General features: G+C 46.8%; 1 protein-coding gene across 4 annotated transcripts in view; it reads right to left on the reverse strand.

Moving 5' to 3' along the window:
* Positions 1 to 14442, reverse strand: part of SLC2A8 (solute carrier family 2 member 8) — an 18723-nt gene continuing 4281 nt past the window's right edge. For 2 of the 4 annotated variants that reach the window (XM_080990725.1, XM_080990726.1), the window contains 10 exons: positions 13274 to 13426; positions 11100 to 11262; positions 10096 to 10302; positions 9593 to 9692; positions 8623 to 8834; positions 7271 to 7417; positions 6913 to 7021; positions 6085 to 6261; positions 4167 to 4312; positions 1 to 3627 (listed from right to left, as the gene is read on the reverse strand). In XM_080990725.1, the coding sequence (XP_080846851.1) occupies positions 3487 to 3627; positions 4167 to 4312; positions 6085 to 6261; positions 6913 to 7021; positions 7271 to 7417; positions 8623 to 8834; positions 9593 to 9692; positions 10096 to 10302; positions 11100 to 11262; positions 13274 to 13368 (1497 nt within the window). In that variant the 5' untranslated portion in view covers positions 13369 to 13426 and the 3' untranslated portion in view covers positions 1 to 3486. Of the gene's footprint in view, positions 3628 to 4166; positions 4313 to 6084; positions 6262 to 6912; positions 7022 to 7270; positions 7418 to 8622; positions 8835 to 9592; positions 9693 to 10095; positions 10303 to 11099; positions 11263 to 13273; positions 13427 to 14442 lie in introns of those variants that run through there. The other 2 variants (XM_080990727.1, XM_080990728.1) reach the window with 2 other exon arrangements.

The raw sequence follows: 14442 nt of genomic DNA on the forward strand, positions 1-14442 counted from the left end.
AAAAAGGGGGGTGGGGGTGGGGTGTTACTATTTTCTGCAGGTTTGGACTTCCTAATATTTATTATGTATTTCTCTTGCCAGACGGAAAGCACTCACAAATGCTAACGTTTGTATAAAACAAATTTGTTGTCTACCCTGGTTGCTTGTCCCCCCCACCCTTCCTTATAAAAAGCCCTCAAGCAGAATCCAGCACAACTCATGGTTGGCGACAAACAGCCTTCTTTGGCAAGGGAACTGACTTCCGAGTAAAGCTGCAGTCATGGGACCCCCTATCAAGTTATTGGGGGGCTTCCTTTTTATGATGGGTTTCCTTAACCCTTGCTGTTAGGGGACACTCGTGTATAGGAGGGGTGATTTGCCTGAAATTGGGGGAGTTCGGTGGAGCCTGAGGATTTAATTAGGCTCCCTACTCCTTTATTCTAGCAGTGACTGGACTTTACTGCAGAGTCAACCTGTGTAGGCACAATTAAGTCCGTCTGAATTCAGTGAAATTGGGCCTATGCAAGTTTCCTCAGAACTAAGTCTCAGGGGAATCAGGCCTTGTTCCCTGGAAAGTGCATTTCATGAATCCAGCCTTGCAATAGTCATAGGAAGCTGCCGCGTGCTGGGTCAGACCATTAGGTCTACCTAGCTCAGTAGGGTCTGCATTTACTGGCGGCAACAGCCCAAGATTCTGGACAGGTTGCCTTCCAAGCACTACCTGGAGATTCCAGGGCTTGAGCCTAGCTCTGACTCTGAGCTACAGCCCTTTCCCATCCTCTGCATGTTTACTTGGAAACAGGTGCAAATGTGTTCCATTGAGCTTAGTCCTTAGGTCATCATCCATAAGGCTGCTGCTTTCGTCGCGCCAAACTTTTGCTGGATCCTGTCCCTTGACTGTTATCTAGTGGGGTTTTGTACTTTTCACCGATTATGTACTGTTGGGCTGTGGCTTCCCCTCTTGTGAGTCTCAAAGTTTAAATTACCACCAAGTGTCTTAAACTCGATTGTATTGCCATTGTTTTTAAATGCTAAAGTAATAATGTATTATTATTATTTTTATTATTGTTTCCCCTCTTTTGTGTTTTCAAATGTAGCCTGTAAAGAAAGAGAATCACAATACGAATATAATGGCAGAAATCTGTTCTAAAAGTTCCATAGACCACAGCTGTAAAATGAACTGTAGGGTTTTTCTTTTCTTTACTTCCTTGATATGTAATAAATATTTATGACATTTGGTCTCTTCTTCTGCCCCCTTGGGGTGCATGTGTGTAACAAATGAGACAAACATAAGATAGACAACACCATAGATTGTTATCACTCATGTTGGACACACTCCTTGACACTGATATTTGGGGGGCAGGGGCAGAGAAAGCAATCTTGTACACACCTGCAAGTCTCATTGAATTGTGTGGGACTTGCATTTGAGGAGACATTCACAGGATCAGGCAGAAAGACTTAAAACATGCACCAGGCATGTGTCTGCTAGGTGTTGCTCACTAACAATGCAAGTTGTGGTTCAGCAGCATCTGAAAGGTCAAAAATTCCCCACACTTGACGAAAGAAAGAAAGAAAGAAAGAAAGAAAGAAAGAAAGAAAGAAAGAAAGAAAGAAAGAATTATTTTGGTATATATTTGGGGGGGGGGGAATCCTTTGCCATCAAAGATTTCTTACTCAGTAGAAACATCTAAACCTCAAAACCATTTTATAAAGTGCACCTTAAAAATAAAACCCCAAGCCATCTCTACTCTGTTTTAAAAGAAATGTTTAAAAAAAGCATGATTAAGAAGGCAATTCATAATAAAATACATAATAAATATCACATTCTGGTTAACAATTTCACTAATGAATTGGTTAGATTGTGCCCAATATTTCAGTTACTACTAGATACTGGGTAGGAGGAATCCTCCAGTTTGTTCTTTCTACCACAAGCCCACAAAAATAGCACACACACATTCATATACTCCATTCTGCACCTTTCAAATTAAAGATGACCGACTCAGTGCAGACCCAAGTGAAAAATGTTTCTAGGATGAAATTTAAGAATAGATTTGAAAGTAGAAATTGTAATGAATTCTAACTGGGAGAGGGGAATGTGCATGAATCCCCACTCCTGACCTGGAAGCGCCCTCCCTTATCCCCATAATCTCAACATTGTGGAAAACTAGTTGATGAGCAGAAGTTTACATTCTGGTCAAAAAATGGGACAGTAGTCCTCCCTAGTTTGTCCCTTGGTGTTATTTACGGCACTCAATATTAACTGAACATTAAGAAAACAAAGATGATTTGCCCAAAGCATCAGATGGAATTCAATATATTTATTCCACATAGCACCATATCCTTCAACCTTTATTCCACAAAACAAGATTAAAAGTCTGGAAACGAAGACTTTGGAACCTTACTGGCAGAACTGGGTCCAATCCCTACCCACCCCATCACATGATTTTAGATGGAGTCGCCTTGGGGCAGAGATTGACAAGAAATGCAATCATGGGAATGAGATTTATCATTTCCCAGTTTCAGCATTACTAACCTCCTGAACAGGACTCAAGAACCAGAGGAGGGGGCAATAGTGGGCAGCAGTATGCCGAACCCATTCATTTAAAAATATCATCCCACGTGATTGCCAAAGTCTTAACGTTTCGTGTGCAAATCAGAACAAACCTTTGGCTGCTTTAAACCCCTCTGCATTAAAATCTACACATCCCATGGAAAGAACTGGTAGCATACCACTTCAGACAGCATGGATGCATCTCATTTTAAAATGCTGCTGTTTGTGAGAGAAACCTTGGGGGTGCAAAATAGTCTGGTGACGTTGGCTAAGTCAGACCCAGTTTCCCTCTTTTGCTAGGTTTTTTGTGCACGCTGTGTGCATTGCTCAATGTGCCTTTTCAGGACTCTTTGCCTCACTCCTCTACACCCATAAAGTAGGCCCAGATTACACAGAATTAGAAGGTAGTTCGTGAGAGCTTTCTAAACACAAAGAGAAAGGAAGTGACAGTAGAGAGGGGTAGTGATGGCAGAAAGAGGAAGGGGTTGAGCCCAGAGGAGAGGGCACCCACTTTTGGCTCTAGCCCCACCTACTACCAGGACGACCCTCCCATCAGGTTACCCCCCACCCCTGAGGAATGCAGTCCTCAGCAGAAGAAGAAAAGGCTGGCCACACAGAACATGGCCAACGAACAGAGAAAAGCAATGTTTTGTTCAAAACCAATTCTTAATCACCTTGTTCTAGATGGCAGAAAACTGAACAGTGCCTGCCGTTCTGTAATACTGTATGTAGTGCTGTAATACTGAAAAGTGGTAGGTCATTGCCCACACAAAATGAACCTGCCTTTCATCTTGACCACACCTACACCCCAGACAGTTCTCTGGACCCAGTTGAACCCGGTGAAGACTTTACATTTGTGCAAATCTCTGAAGAAGGGTTGGGTCCCACCAGCACCACCACCCGCACCTTAAGTCCAAGACCAAGGGGAAAAGTTCTCCCACTAAGATTGCAAACAGCTAATGTGATCTTTGGAAGTAGGCCTCTATCTCTTCTAGGCTTTTCCCTCTGGTTTCAGGAACGAAGAGTATGGTAAAGAGCACGTTGGAGAAACACATGGCACAAAACAACCAGAAAGTACCATGAGGCGTCAGGAAGACCTGGGGCAGAAGAGAAAGAGATGTCTGATTAAGAACCAGAAGCAGTACCAAGGTGGTTGAGCTGTACTCTTGAGATGGCAAATGGGGAACCTTTGGCCTTCTAGGTGTAGATGAATGACAACTTACATTATCCCTGGCCATCAGCCATACTTGCTAGGGCTCATGGGAGTTGTACTTCAGCAACATCCAGAGGGCCAAAGGTTCCCCATGCCCAACATAAGAGAATGTTTTCTCATCCAGAATATCCCTGCATGCAGAAACCTAGCATGTCTGTGGTAACTGCAGACACAGGCTGATGCTCTCAGTAAGCATGAGAACTCTGTCACAAAAGCAGCCGAGACTCCTAGTCCTTCCACTGGCTACGTCACAACGTGGTTACTGCTTTTCACCCTAGCAGGATCCTTGCATATGGTAGGCAAAAAGAATCCAACAACCCATTTTTGCCACTGGCGTGTGGCCCCCAGAAGGTTGCTGAAAAGAAAATGGGGGCCACTGTTCCCACTCCTGCTGTAAACCATTCTGCTGTGATCCTTGCTTACCATGAGGTCATGGAACTCCTTGGTGATCAGAAAAGCCATGAGCCAATTTGTTAAGACGCAGGCACCACTGGCTACGCCTCGAGCTCGGAGAGGGAATATTTCAGACATCAACAGCCATGGGATCGGGCCCCAGCCCAAGGAAAAGCCTGCAGGTTGCAGAGGAAGGAGAAAGCAAACTCATTGACAGCAGAGTTAGTAGAGGTTTCCCTGAACTGAGCAAGGTCAGTACAGTGGTACCTCGGGTTACAGACGCTTCAGGTTACAGATGCTTCAGGCTACAGACTCTGTTAACCCAGAAATAGTACCTCAGGTTAAGAACTTTGCTTCAGGATGAGAACAGAAATTGCATGGCGGCAGCAGGAGGCCCCATTAGCTAGAGTGGTGCTTCAGGTGAAGAACAGTTTCAGGTTAAGAACGGACCTCCAGAACAAATTAAGTTCTTAACCCGAGGTACCACTGTAATGAACAGGCAACCCTGATTAGAAACCAGAAAGATACAACTAGTCAAGGCTTCCCCTCTTCCTCACATGTTATCTAGCAACACGCTGTAGCTGAAGGAGAGAAGGGAAGCAGAGCCACCTCATCAGTCCAGCTTGGAAGCCAGCGTCCATTGGGCTCTTCTCTCCATCAACCGTCACTTGATAGCAGCCATTTCATTAGGCTAAAGGAGGAGAAGAGAAGCAGTGCCACTCCATCAGCTCAGCTTAAAGAGGAGCAACTTTTGGCTGCTCAGTTGAACTCTTCACATCATAGCTGCCATTATAAGAAAGAAATAGTGCCAAGTTTGCTTCCCCCTGCTCCTTTCCCAATCCTTTTCCTTTCATGACATGCCATGCAGCGTGCAAGACTGCAGGGACTGTATTATCAATTTTCATAAGCTGCCCTGGGAGGCTTTTGGATGAAGAGCAGGGTAAACACACTTGAAAATAATAATAATGCAAGATTACGTTTAAGAGGTCGACTTGAGTGAGGCGGGAGTTCTATGCCCAGGACTGGCACCAGGGGGTAGCCATTGCTTGGCAAGTATCTAAGACCACACCCCAGCAGGTACACAACAACCCCCATAGCCACCCAACCTTGCTGCTCTCCTTCTTCGTTGCCTCTTCCTGTTTGCCTGCCCTTCTCCAAGTCAGCAAGCAGTGATGGTAAGGAGGAGAAGTATCCACCACCACTCAGACAATATGTTATCTCTTTCTGAGCAGTAGTGCAGCTCAATGCAAGCAAACAGCCAGCAGCAATAGCAATGTGGAGGAGGTTGTACTACCCAGGGAGGGGCTCCCCCAACAGCATCTTCAAAAGAGCCCCTGTCAGGCCCCTCCACCTAGCTTTCAAGACCCCAGGACCCACACCCTCCTTGCACACTTTTGCCTGGCCGGAATGTGTCATTGAACTCAGATCATGCCACTTGCTTGCATGTATGGAGGATAGAGAGAGGTGTCTGAATATGTGTGTAGAAACCAGCCTATTGTAAAACTGAACATGTGTTGCTCTGGCCCCACCCACCACCAGCACATGACCCTTGTGGAACACTGCCCCCCCCCCAATGTGACCCTCTGGCTGAAGAAAGGTTCCCTACCCCTAAGGTCTATGCTCCACAAGCACTAGGCTACCAATAAGCAGGTCATTAATCTGACCTCAAAAAAGCTGGATTCCAGCGGAGGAGGAGGAATCAAGGGCTTTCTCATGATCAAACAGGACTCTTCCGACATGTGTATTTCCTGTGTCTGCATCACCTGCTGCTGCAGCAGAGAGGGCATTCTGGTGTGGGAAGCATCCACGTAGTCAAAGCATACTCAACCTTTGCTACGTGGGTGGGAAACTCCTCAAGGCACCAAAAGACCCAGAATTCTCTAGGTGGATGGATCTATATAGACTAGCTTTTGTGGGTACAGCAACCGCAGCAAAAGTGCCCACTAACCCATGACGAAGAGGCCCAGGCTCAACACTGCCAACCACGCAAGGTGGTGATCTTCTTCCACAACAGAAGCACTCAGAATGGAGCTTGGTGGGCTGGCATGGGAGGAGTTGATGGGGACTGGGAGAGCCATTTTGCAATAGACTGCGAAGATGGCAGCACTGATAGCCATAATGAACCCTAGGAAAGATGAGATAAATAGTTAACAGAACACCTAGTTACCGTATTTTTCACTCTATAAGACGCACCAGACCACAAGACGCACCTAGTTTTTGGAGGAGGAAAACAAGAAAAAAAAAAATTCTGAATCTCAGAAGCCAGAACAGCAAGAGGGATCGCTGCGCAGTGAAAGCAGCAATCCCTCTTGCTGTTCTGGCTTCTGGGATAGCTGCGCAGCCTGCATTCGCTCCATAAGACGCACACAAATTTCCCCTTACTTTTTAGGAGGGAAAAAGTGAGTCTTATAGAGCAAAAAATACGGTATACGGTTTGGGAACAAGAGTGTATGTAACAAGAGCTGTGCTGGATCAGAGCAATGGACCACCTAGTTCAGCATCCTTTGCCTCCCACCCCCCCCTCTCTCTCTCACACACACACACAAGCACAAAGAGAGAGTGTGTGTGTGTGTCCTGCCGGGGTATGCTGGGGATTATGTCCAACCACTGACCTAAGGCCCTAAGGCTAGTTATTTCAAACACATAAAAGCGTGCCTTGCTGGACATCCACCACCAGAAAATTTTATCCAGCTGTTCATGGTGTTCCACATTAAATTAACCTGCAAAGGCACAGAATCCTACACTTCACACTGGAAGGATAGCTTTTCTGCAATACCTGATACGACCAGAAGGACTTTTCGACCTTTTCTATCAATAATAAGAGCAGCCACAGCAGTGAAAAAGACTTGGATGGATCCCACAATGATGGAAGCAGCACCACTCTCCTGAAAACACACAACAGCAAGAAATAAATAGAAATCTCAAATATTTGAAAATGTGTGATGCAGCAGCAAGGAAAAGCTAATACTATTCTAGGCTGCATCAACAGAAGCCCAAGGGAAGTAATAGTACCACTCTATTGTGTCTTAGTCAGACCACACTTGGAATACTGTGTCCAATTCTTGGGCATCTGACCAAGATATGAATGAGAATGGCTGCATCCAAGGTGTTAAGAGGACAGAGGAGCCCCCCACCTTGAATTTGGCTTCTTCAAAGATGGTTTCCGCATAAAACATGATGGCATTGATCCCCGACACTTGCTGGAAGAACATCATGGCGATACCAATGAAGAATGGCTTGTAAATGGCTGGATTCTTAAACTCGGCCAGACTTAGCTCCTCCTGCAAAGGAAGACATAGCCAGTGTTTCAGTGTTGAGGGGCAACTGTACCCCTCTGGGGTCTGAGGTAGAGATCCCAGCACCCTGGCTGCAGATGTCAGGGACTGAACTAGGAATCTTGGCCCATGAGGACAACCAATTTGGCCAGCTGGGCCATTTCCCCAAAACCATGCCCACCTGCCCATCAGCTGATGTCAATCCTGCTGGCTACTGTTTTGCCAGCACGTTCCCTGCAGGGAAACGTGAGCAAAACAAGCCCCTGCAGAGTGGAGGATTGCACCCTTCACTCATCAGCTGGGGAGCAGAGAGTTCAGCGCTGCCAGTTGCTGCTTCGCCACTATGTTCCCTGCAGGGAGAAACACGATGACAATGCAGACCCCTACAAAGGGAAGGGTTGAACCTTCCCCACTCATCAGCTGCCGAGCAGCAAGTTCAATCCTGCTGGCTGGCCACAGGGAATGCAAAGTGGCAAAGTAGACCTCACCCCAGCCCCCCAGCCCCCCTGCAGGTCAGCTGTGACAGGTGGACATGACTGTAAGTGGCTGTACCAGGCCACCCCCTGTTCTATCTGCAAAACTGCTGCTGATTCCTGTGCAGTTCCAGCAAGGAGTTGACTAATGAGCAGTTCAGCAGCAGAGGAAAAGAATGTCAGGGGGCAGTTAGCATCTGCCAGATTATACCAGGAGGTAAAAGGTAAAGGTAAAGGGACCCCTGACCATTAGGTCCAGTCGCGGACGACTCTGGGGTTGCGGTGCTCATCTCGCTTTATTGGCCAAGGGAGTCGGCGTACAGCTTCCAGGTCAGCATGACTAAGCCGCTTCTGGCAAACCAGAGCAGCGCATGGAAATGCCATTTACCTTCCTGCCGGAGTGGTACCTATTTATCTACTTGCACTTTGACGTGCTTTCAAATTGCTAGGTTGGCAGGAGCAGGGACCGAGGAACGGGAGCTCACCCTGTTGCGGGGATTCAAACCACCGACCTTCTGATTGGCAAGCACTAGGCTCTGTGGTTTAACCCACAGCGCCACTTGCGTCTCTATACCAGATGGAAAACACTTCAGGCTTCTACCCTCCTCCCCTGAAAAGCCTAAAGCTGGAGAGAGCTGAGCTAGCAGGGAGAAGAGGCAGGTGCATTCTCCTGCCACCTTTCCCACCCTTGCAACCCAAGAACATGCCTGGTTTCAGTATGGTTCCTGCTCCACTTACCTGTCCTTCGGCGTTCACTTCAATCTCCCTGCATTCCCACTCATGGTCCACCAGGGGCCCCCGCAGGAACTGCAGAGCAGCAATGGCCTCTGGCCGCTGATTCCGGCTCAGCAGGAAGCGAGGCGTTTCGGGCATGAAAGCCACAAGTACCAGCATAAAACATGGTGGGACGGAACACAGTACGGCCAGCCAGCGCCAGTCCAGCCCTGTGCCTGAGGGAGGAGACCCAAAAGAAGAAGAGCCGTTCTTAGGGGCAAGGAATAAAGGACACTTGGCAGCTTTTGTCATGCCCAGAGGGCTAAATGCAAGCTGGTGCACGTTATAGCTGCAAACAGCTCCCCCAGAATTCAAGTGATGTATTCCGTTAAGACAGAGTGCCCGTTGGCGCCCGTGGTGGGTGAGGCCAGAGGCAAACGTGAGAAAGGAATGCAGATATTGCCTTTGTACAGTAGGCTAGTATCTGCACACATTCTCACACACCAACTCTCTACCAATCATTCAGGCAAGCAAGAGGAATGATCAGAATTCAAGGACACTTTCCACCCAAGCAAAAATGCTCAAAGGTATGAAAGCAGACAGTCATACCCTCTCCTTTCAAGGTACAGTGGTACCTCGGGTTACAGACGCTTCAGGTTACAGACTCTGCTAACCCAGAAATAGTACCTTGGGTTAAGAACTTTGCTTCAGGATGAGAACAGAAATCGCGTGGTGGCGGCACAGCAGCAGGCCCTATTAGCTGAAGTGGTACCTCAGGTTAAGAACGGTTTCAGGTTAAGAATGGACCTCCAGAACGAATTAAGTTCTTAACCTGAGGTACCACTGTACTCCACTCCCTCTTCCCACTCAGTTTCCCACAACATTCTGTGCCAACACCATCCACAGGTGTTGGTTGGTGTACTTGTATCCCACGATGATGTGTGCAAGAGAAAATGTGCAAACCCAAGAACACAACAGAGCCACATGGGTGTACCTGCTATATAAGCTCCCAAGATGCCAGTCACCACCATCAGCTGAACGCACGATCCTAGCATTCCTCGAACTTTGGAGTGGGCTATTTCAGAAATATATACCTACAGCATGGACAAAAGGGGAAGGGAGTCTTGTTCAAGTCATACAGAGAAAAAGATATATTTTATTTGTTTTTGCATTTGCAGAATTTTGCATTTTTTCAATACAACAAGAAAAAAGAGAGGGCAGGTCAGTAGTGTATCCCTGTTTTTCTTATAGAATCAAGGCAATCAGAGACAGGTGTACGTAGATACAGGTGACAAAATCAGAATCAAGTACTGAAATTCCCTAATTAACAGTGCAATTAGGCCTCTGGGCCTGAAATTCCCCATCCCCTTAATAGATAATACTGAACTAGATGGGTTAATGGTCTCCAACTCAGTAAAATGCAGATTCTGGCATTCAGCAGATGGCTCTCTTTCCACAAAACTGCAATGAGAAAGGACAGGGCAGGCCATCTCTTACCGGGACCACCAAGGATGTTACCCCACTGGCCAAGCCATTCAGTAGCCGGCCCACATAAAGCATCCAGACATTCTGAGCTGAGATTATGATTGTGAAGCCAAAAACGAATGGGATGGCACACAGCATCAGGGTAAGCTTCCGGCCAAATTTATCCACGACATATCCCCCCAGAATCCCGCCTGCTGCAGCGCCCAGCGTTACGACAGACTGCAAAAGAAAAAGGAAAAAGGAACTGACTCTCACAACTGAACAGTTTCTGACTGTAGATTCCTGCCCCTTTCGATCACATTAACTAACCCAAGATTTGGTGTATGCAATGATGGCACAATATAAATGACATTTATATCTGACCTGTCCTGCAAGGTGTTCGGAGGCGACATACACACCTCTCCCCTGCTCTGTATATGGTGACTTCCTATGTTCCTGTTTGATTCAGCAAGAACTATTGAGGACTAGAATCCTCCTTTATTTTTAAGGGAGGGGGCCCTAGCTCTATGGTGGGACATCAGCTTTGCATGCTCATGGTCCCAGGTTTAATCATCGACATCTCCAAGTTGGACTGTGGGGGAATCTCTGCCTAAAACCCTGGAGAGCTGCTGACAGTCAGTGCAGACCGTACTAAGCTAGATGAGCCGATGTACTGATTTGATAGGAGGCAGTTTCCTATGCACCGCCTTCAGGTAGAGACTGGAGAGCTGTTGACATTCAAGAGTGCTGGTCTAGATGGAAGAATGATCTGACTCAATAAATGTCTCTATGCTCTGGCTCAAGTCAATAAGTATTTATTTTCCACCCCATATTATCAAACCAACAGAAGAGCAGGGGTTCATCTAGTGAGGTGCTGCCAACACTGCTGTGCTGCAGGTCTCCAGGGTATTAGGAAGGGGACAATTCCAGCCCCACCTGAAGATGCTGGAGAATGAACCTAGGATCTTCTGCACGCAAAGGAGATGCTCTGCCACTGAAGTACTGCCCTTCCTTTGCTTATGGAGCAGAAGACTTACCCCAAACCAAGATGCTTGAATGTCTTCCAACCTTAATTCCGGGTTGCTAACTTTCTTTAGGCTCGGAATAGCCGGCGAACTGTAGCCAAGGACAAATCCAAAGCTTAGTGGTCCCAGCACAGCAGCAAACGTAGCCAGGAAGAGATTCTGATTTTGGACCTTGCTGCACAAGAAGTGAAAATGAAAAATATGGGGGTGGGGGAGAGACACACAAACAGCTGTCCTTTTTTGCAGACAATGCAGCTCAGCAGACACCTGAAAAGATCACACGCTTTTGTTTCAGATCTTTCAGTTGCAGATGCAGATGTATTAGTGCTTCCGCTGACTCTTTCTTTTGAAAGAAACTGTTTAAGAACATAAGAACAATCTGCTGGATCAAGCCAATGGTCCACCTGTTCCAGCATCCTGTTCTCACAGTGACCAGTTAGATGTCTTGGGAAGCCCACAAGCAAGACCTGAGCACCACAGTGTTCTCCCTAGCTGTGATTCCTAGAAACTGGCATTCAGAGGTGTGTGACAGTGGAGGAAGAACGCATAGCCACTGCAGCTAGTAGCCACACCCTTCATGAATTTGTCTGATCCTCTTCTGAAGCCATCCAAGTTGGTGGCCATCACTACATCTATTTAGTTCAGCACCCAAACACACAAATATTTAAGCATGCAGGAAACTGCCTTATACCAAGTCAGTCCATTACATTGATTGGCAGCTGGCCTCCAGGGATTGAGATGGGGGATACTTCCCAGTTCCACCAAGGGGCATTGTCAAAGTTAAAGGACTAATTCCTGCCACGCAAAAATATTATGGGTGCGAAACAGGGCCGGGAGGAGTGGGAGACACAGGACCAGAGAATAGTTCCAGAATAGTTCCAAGGGTCAAATCAAGAGGCCACATTCCCCACCCCTGGTGTAAGACAATAGGAAGGGATGTGCTGTGTAGCTCCCACTCAATTATGAAGGCACGGCTGTGGCAACAAGATGTGATTAGGGATAACTGATAACATCTTCTCTACGGGTGATACTGTCTCCAAGCAAATAAAAAGTTACCACTGTGGCGGGAAGGTAAACAGTGTTTCCGTGTGCTCTGGCACTCATCATGGTCCTCCGTGCGCCAGTAGCAGTTTAGTCATGCTGGCCACATGACCCGGAAAGCTGTCTGTGGACAAATGCTGGCTCCCTCAGCCTGAAAAGCAAGATGAGCACCGCACACCATAGTCGCCTTTGACTGGACTTAACCATCCAGAGGTCCTTTACCTTTTACTGTCACCCAATAGGTCCCATTTGTAAAGCTGGTTCAGTAAATGGCTTTAAAAGATTAGGCAAATTCACAAGTCAATAAATGGCTACTAGCCAAAATGACTATGTTCTGCCTCCACTGTCAGAGGCAGTCTGCTTCTGAATACAAGGTGCTGGAAACTGCAGGATGGGAGAGTTGCTTCTACACTCACATCCAGCTTTCACACAAAGCAATGATAGGGTCTTCAAATGGAGATGACTGACCAGCATCTTGGGATTGTGGTAGAAAACTCAATGAAAACACCAAAAAAGAAAAACAGCAACCAAATGTTGCAGAATGGAGTGTTCTAGCCAGACATGCCCTTTTCATGGATTATCCATTCCATTTCCTCACCTTCTGAATCTCTCTCCCAGCAGTCAACATTCCACAGATAACAAGCATGCTCAGTCGTCACTGGCCTGCTTTTGAAAGAGTTTCCCTCCCTTGGGACCCTGCCCCCCGCCACTAAACACTCCCCCTCCAAGCCTGCTGTTATATTGTGTACAAATGGTGCCATTTGGGCTGTGCAAGGATTGGCATGCCTGAACATCAGAAACAGCTCAGATTATGCATTTAGAAGAAAAGCTCTCTTGTTCCAAGATTCTCAATCAGATTTGGAAAACCTCTCAGGGTGATTCTGTTGAGCCAACAATTCAGAATCTGGCAAGCAGAGATGTCATTCATTAAACTCCATTACAAACAGCTGATACAGTGTGAGGGCAAAGGGGCAGAGGGACAGAGGCTGACTACTGGACTTGTAGATAACCAACATTAGGACCTTGTCTTCTTTGTCCCTCAGTCCATATTTGGCAAAGCCTTATATTCCTGGCCAGCAGGGCATAACTAGAACAACTGCGTTTTAATGGTTTTCCAAAAGCAAAAGCCAGATAAATACACACACCTCAGATAGATCTCCAGCGGAGAGGGTCTATGAGCAGGCAGTTCTGTCTCAGTACTCAAAAGGGGTCTGGTTTCCTCAGATGCCATATCTCCCATTGGTGGCAGAGAATGCAATTCTGCCCAGCAAATGATGTCTGTTTCTTAGCCCTGAAGACTTTAAAATAGAACCAAAAATAGAGAAGGGGGGAGATGAAGATCATAAGCAAGAAGTAGCAAATGAAAGTCTTGTGACCTATTTTGCTTCCTCAGCCATACATTGCTGCCTTCATTTTTGAAAATGAGACAAAACTGCAGCTGGCCAGAAGGGGGAACTGAAACAAAACTTTGTAGCATGAACTGCTCTTGTTCAGGGTTCCAGCTAGCCAGCCAAGCCCTCTTCCAGGGCACTCCATTTCATTCCCTCTCATTCCCATGTTTTCCATCTCAACACACTCAGCATTCTATGGATCCTGAGCATGTTCAAGACTTCAGTGGGCTAGGTTTTGTTACAGGGAGGCCAGGGGGTTCCTCAGAGCCTACAGATACCTCCCTCTTGTATGAGTGGATGGTACCCTTTTGGCAATGTAAGGACTGGCACTCTAAGAACTGAGAACACCATAACCCTCAATGATCCAAAAATAACAGTGGGAAACTACTGTTAATATACCCAAAGGAAAGGTCTCAAAGAAGCTAGGAAAGGCTTTCATCAGGCTGGGTGTAAAGCAAAAAGTATAGGACACTGTTGCTGGGCAGGATTGTAGGGCACTGTCCTGACTCCCATCCAACACATGCAAGCAGAAGCTCTTACTTGGAAGTACAGGCTCAGCAGCAGACCCAAGACTTGGGAAGTTCAGGAGAAGAGCAAGTTATTCAGAACTGGATGGAAGCACCAAAAATGTTCCAACAAGTTTCTACACTCTGCCTGTTAAAACATAGTGCCCTCACTATCTTGCCTTGTGGCGATGTTGGAACTGCAAATGTGCATTCTGTTGGGGTATGTGGATCTGTTACCATTTGTGAAGGCAGATCCTGATCCTAGAGGGCAAGACAGCACCGTCCTGCTCAGGGTCTTGTTCAGTCGCTGCCACCTCCTGTTCAGCCTTCCTAGTTTTTACTGATGCTTCCTGCTCTGCAGCAAGGTTGGAGGAAAGTGCTGGCATAGCTGCTTCCCCTTCCAAAGCAACTGGACTT

The sequence above is a fragment of the Podarcis pityusensis genome, assembly GCF_964106645.2.
Source record: "Podarcis pityusensis genome assembly, chromosome: Z".
Taxonomy (NCBI): Eukaryota; Metazoa; Chordata; class Lepidosauria; order Squamata; family Lacertidae; genus Podarcis; species Podarcis pityusensis.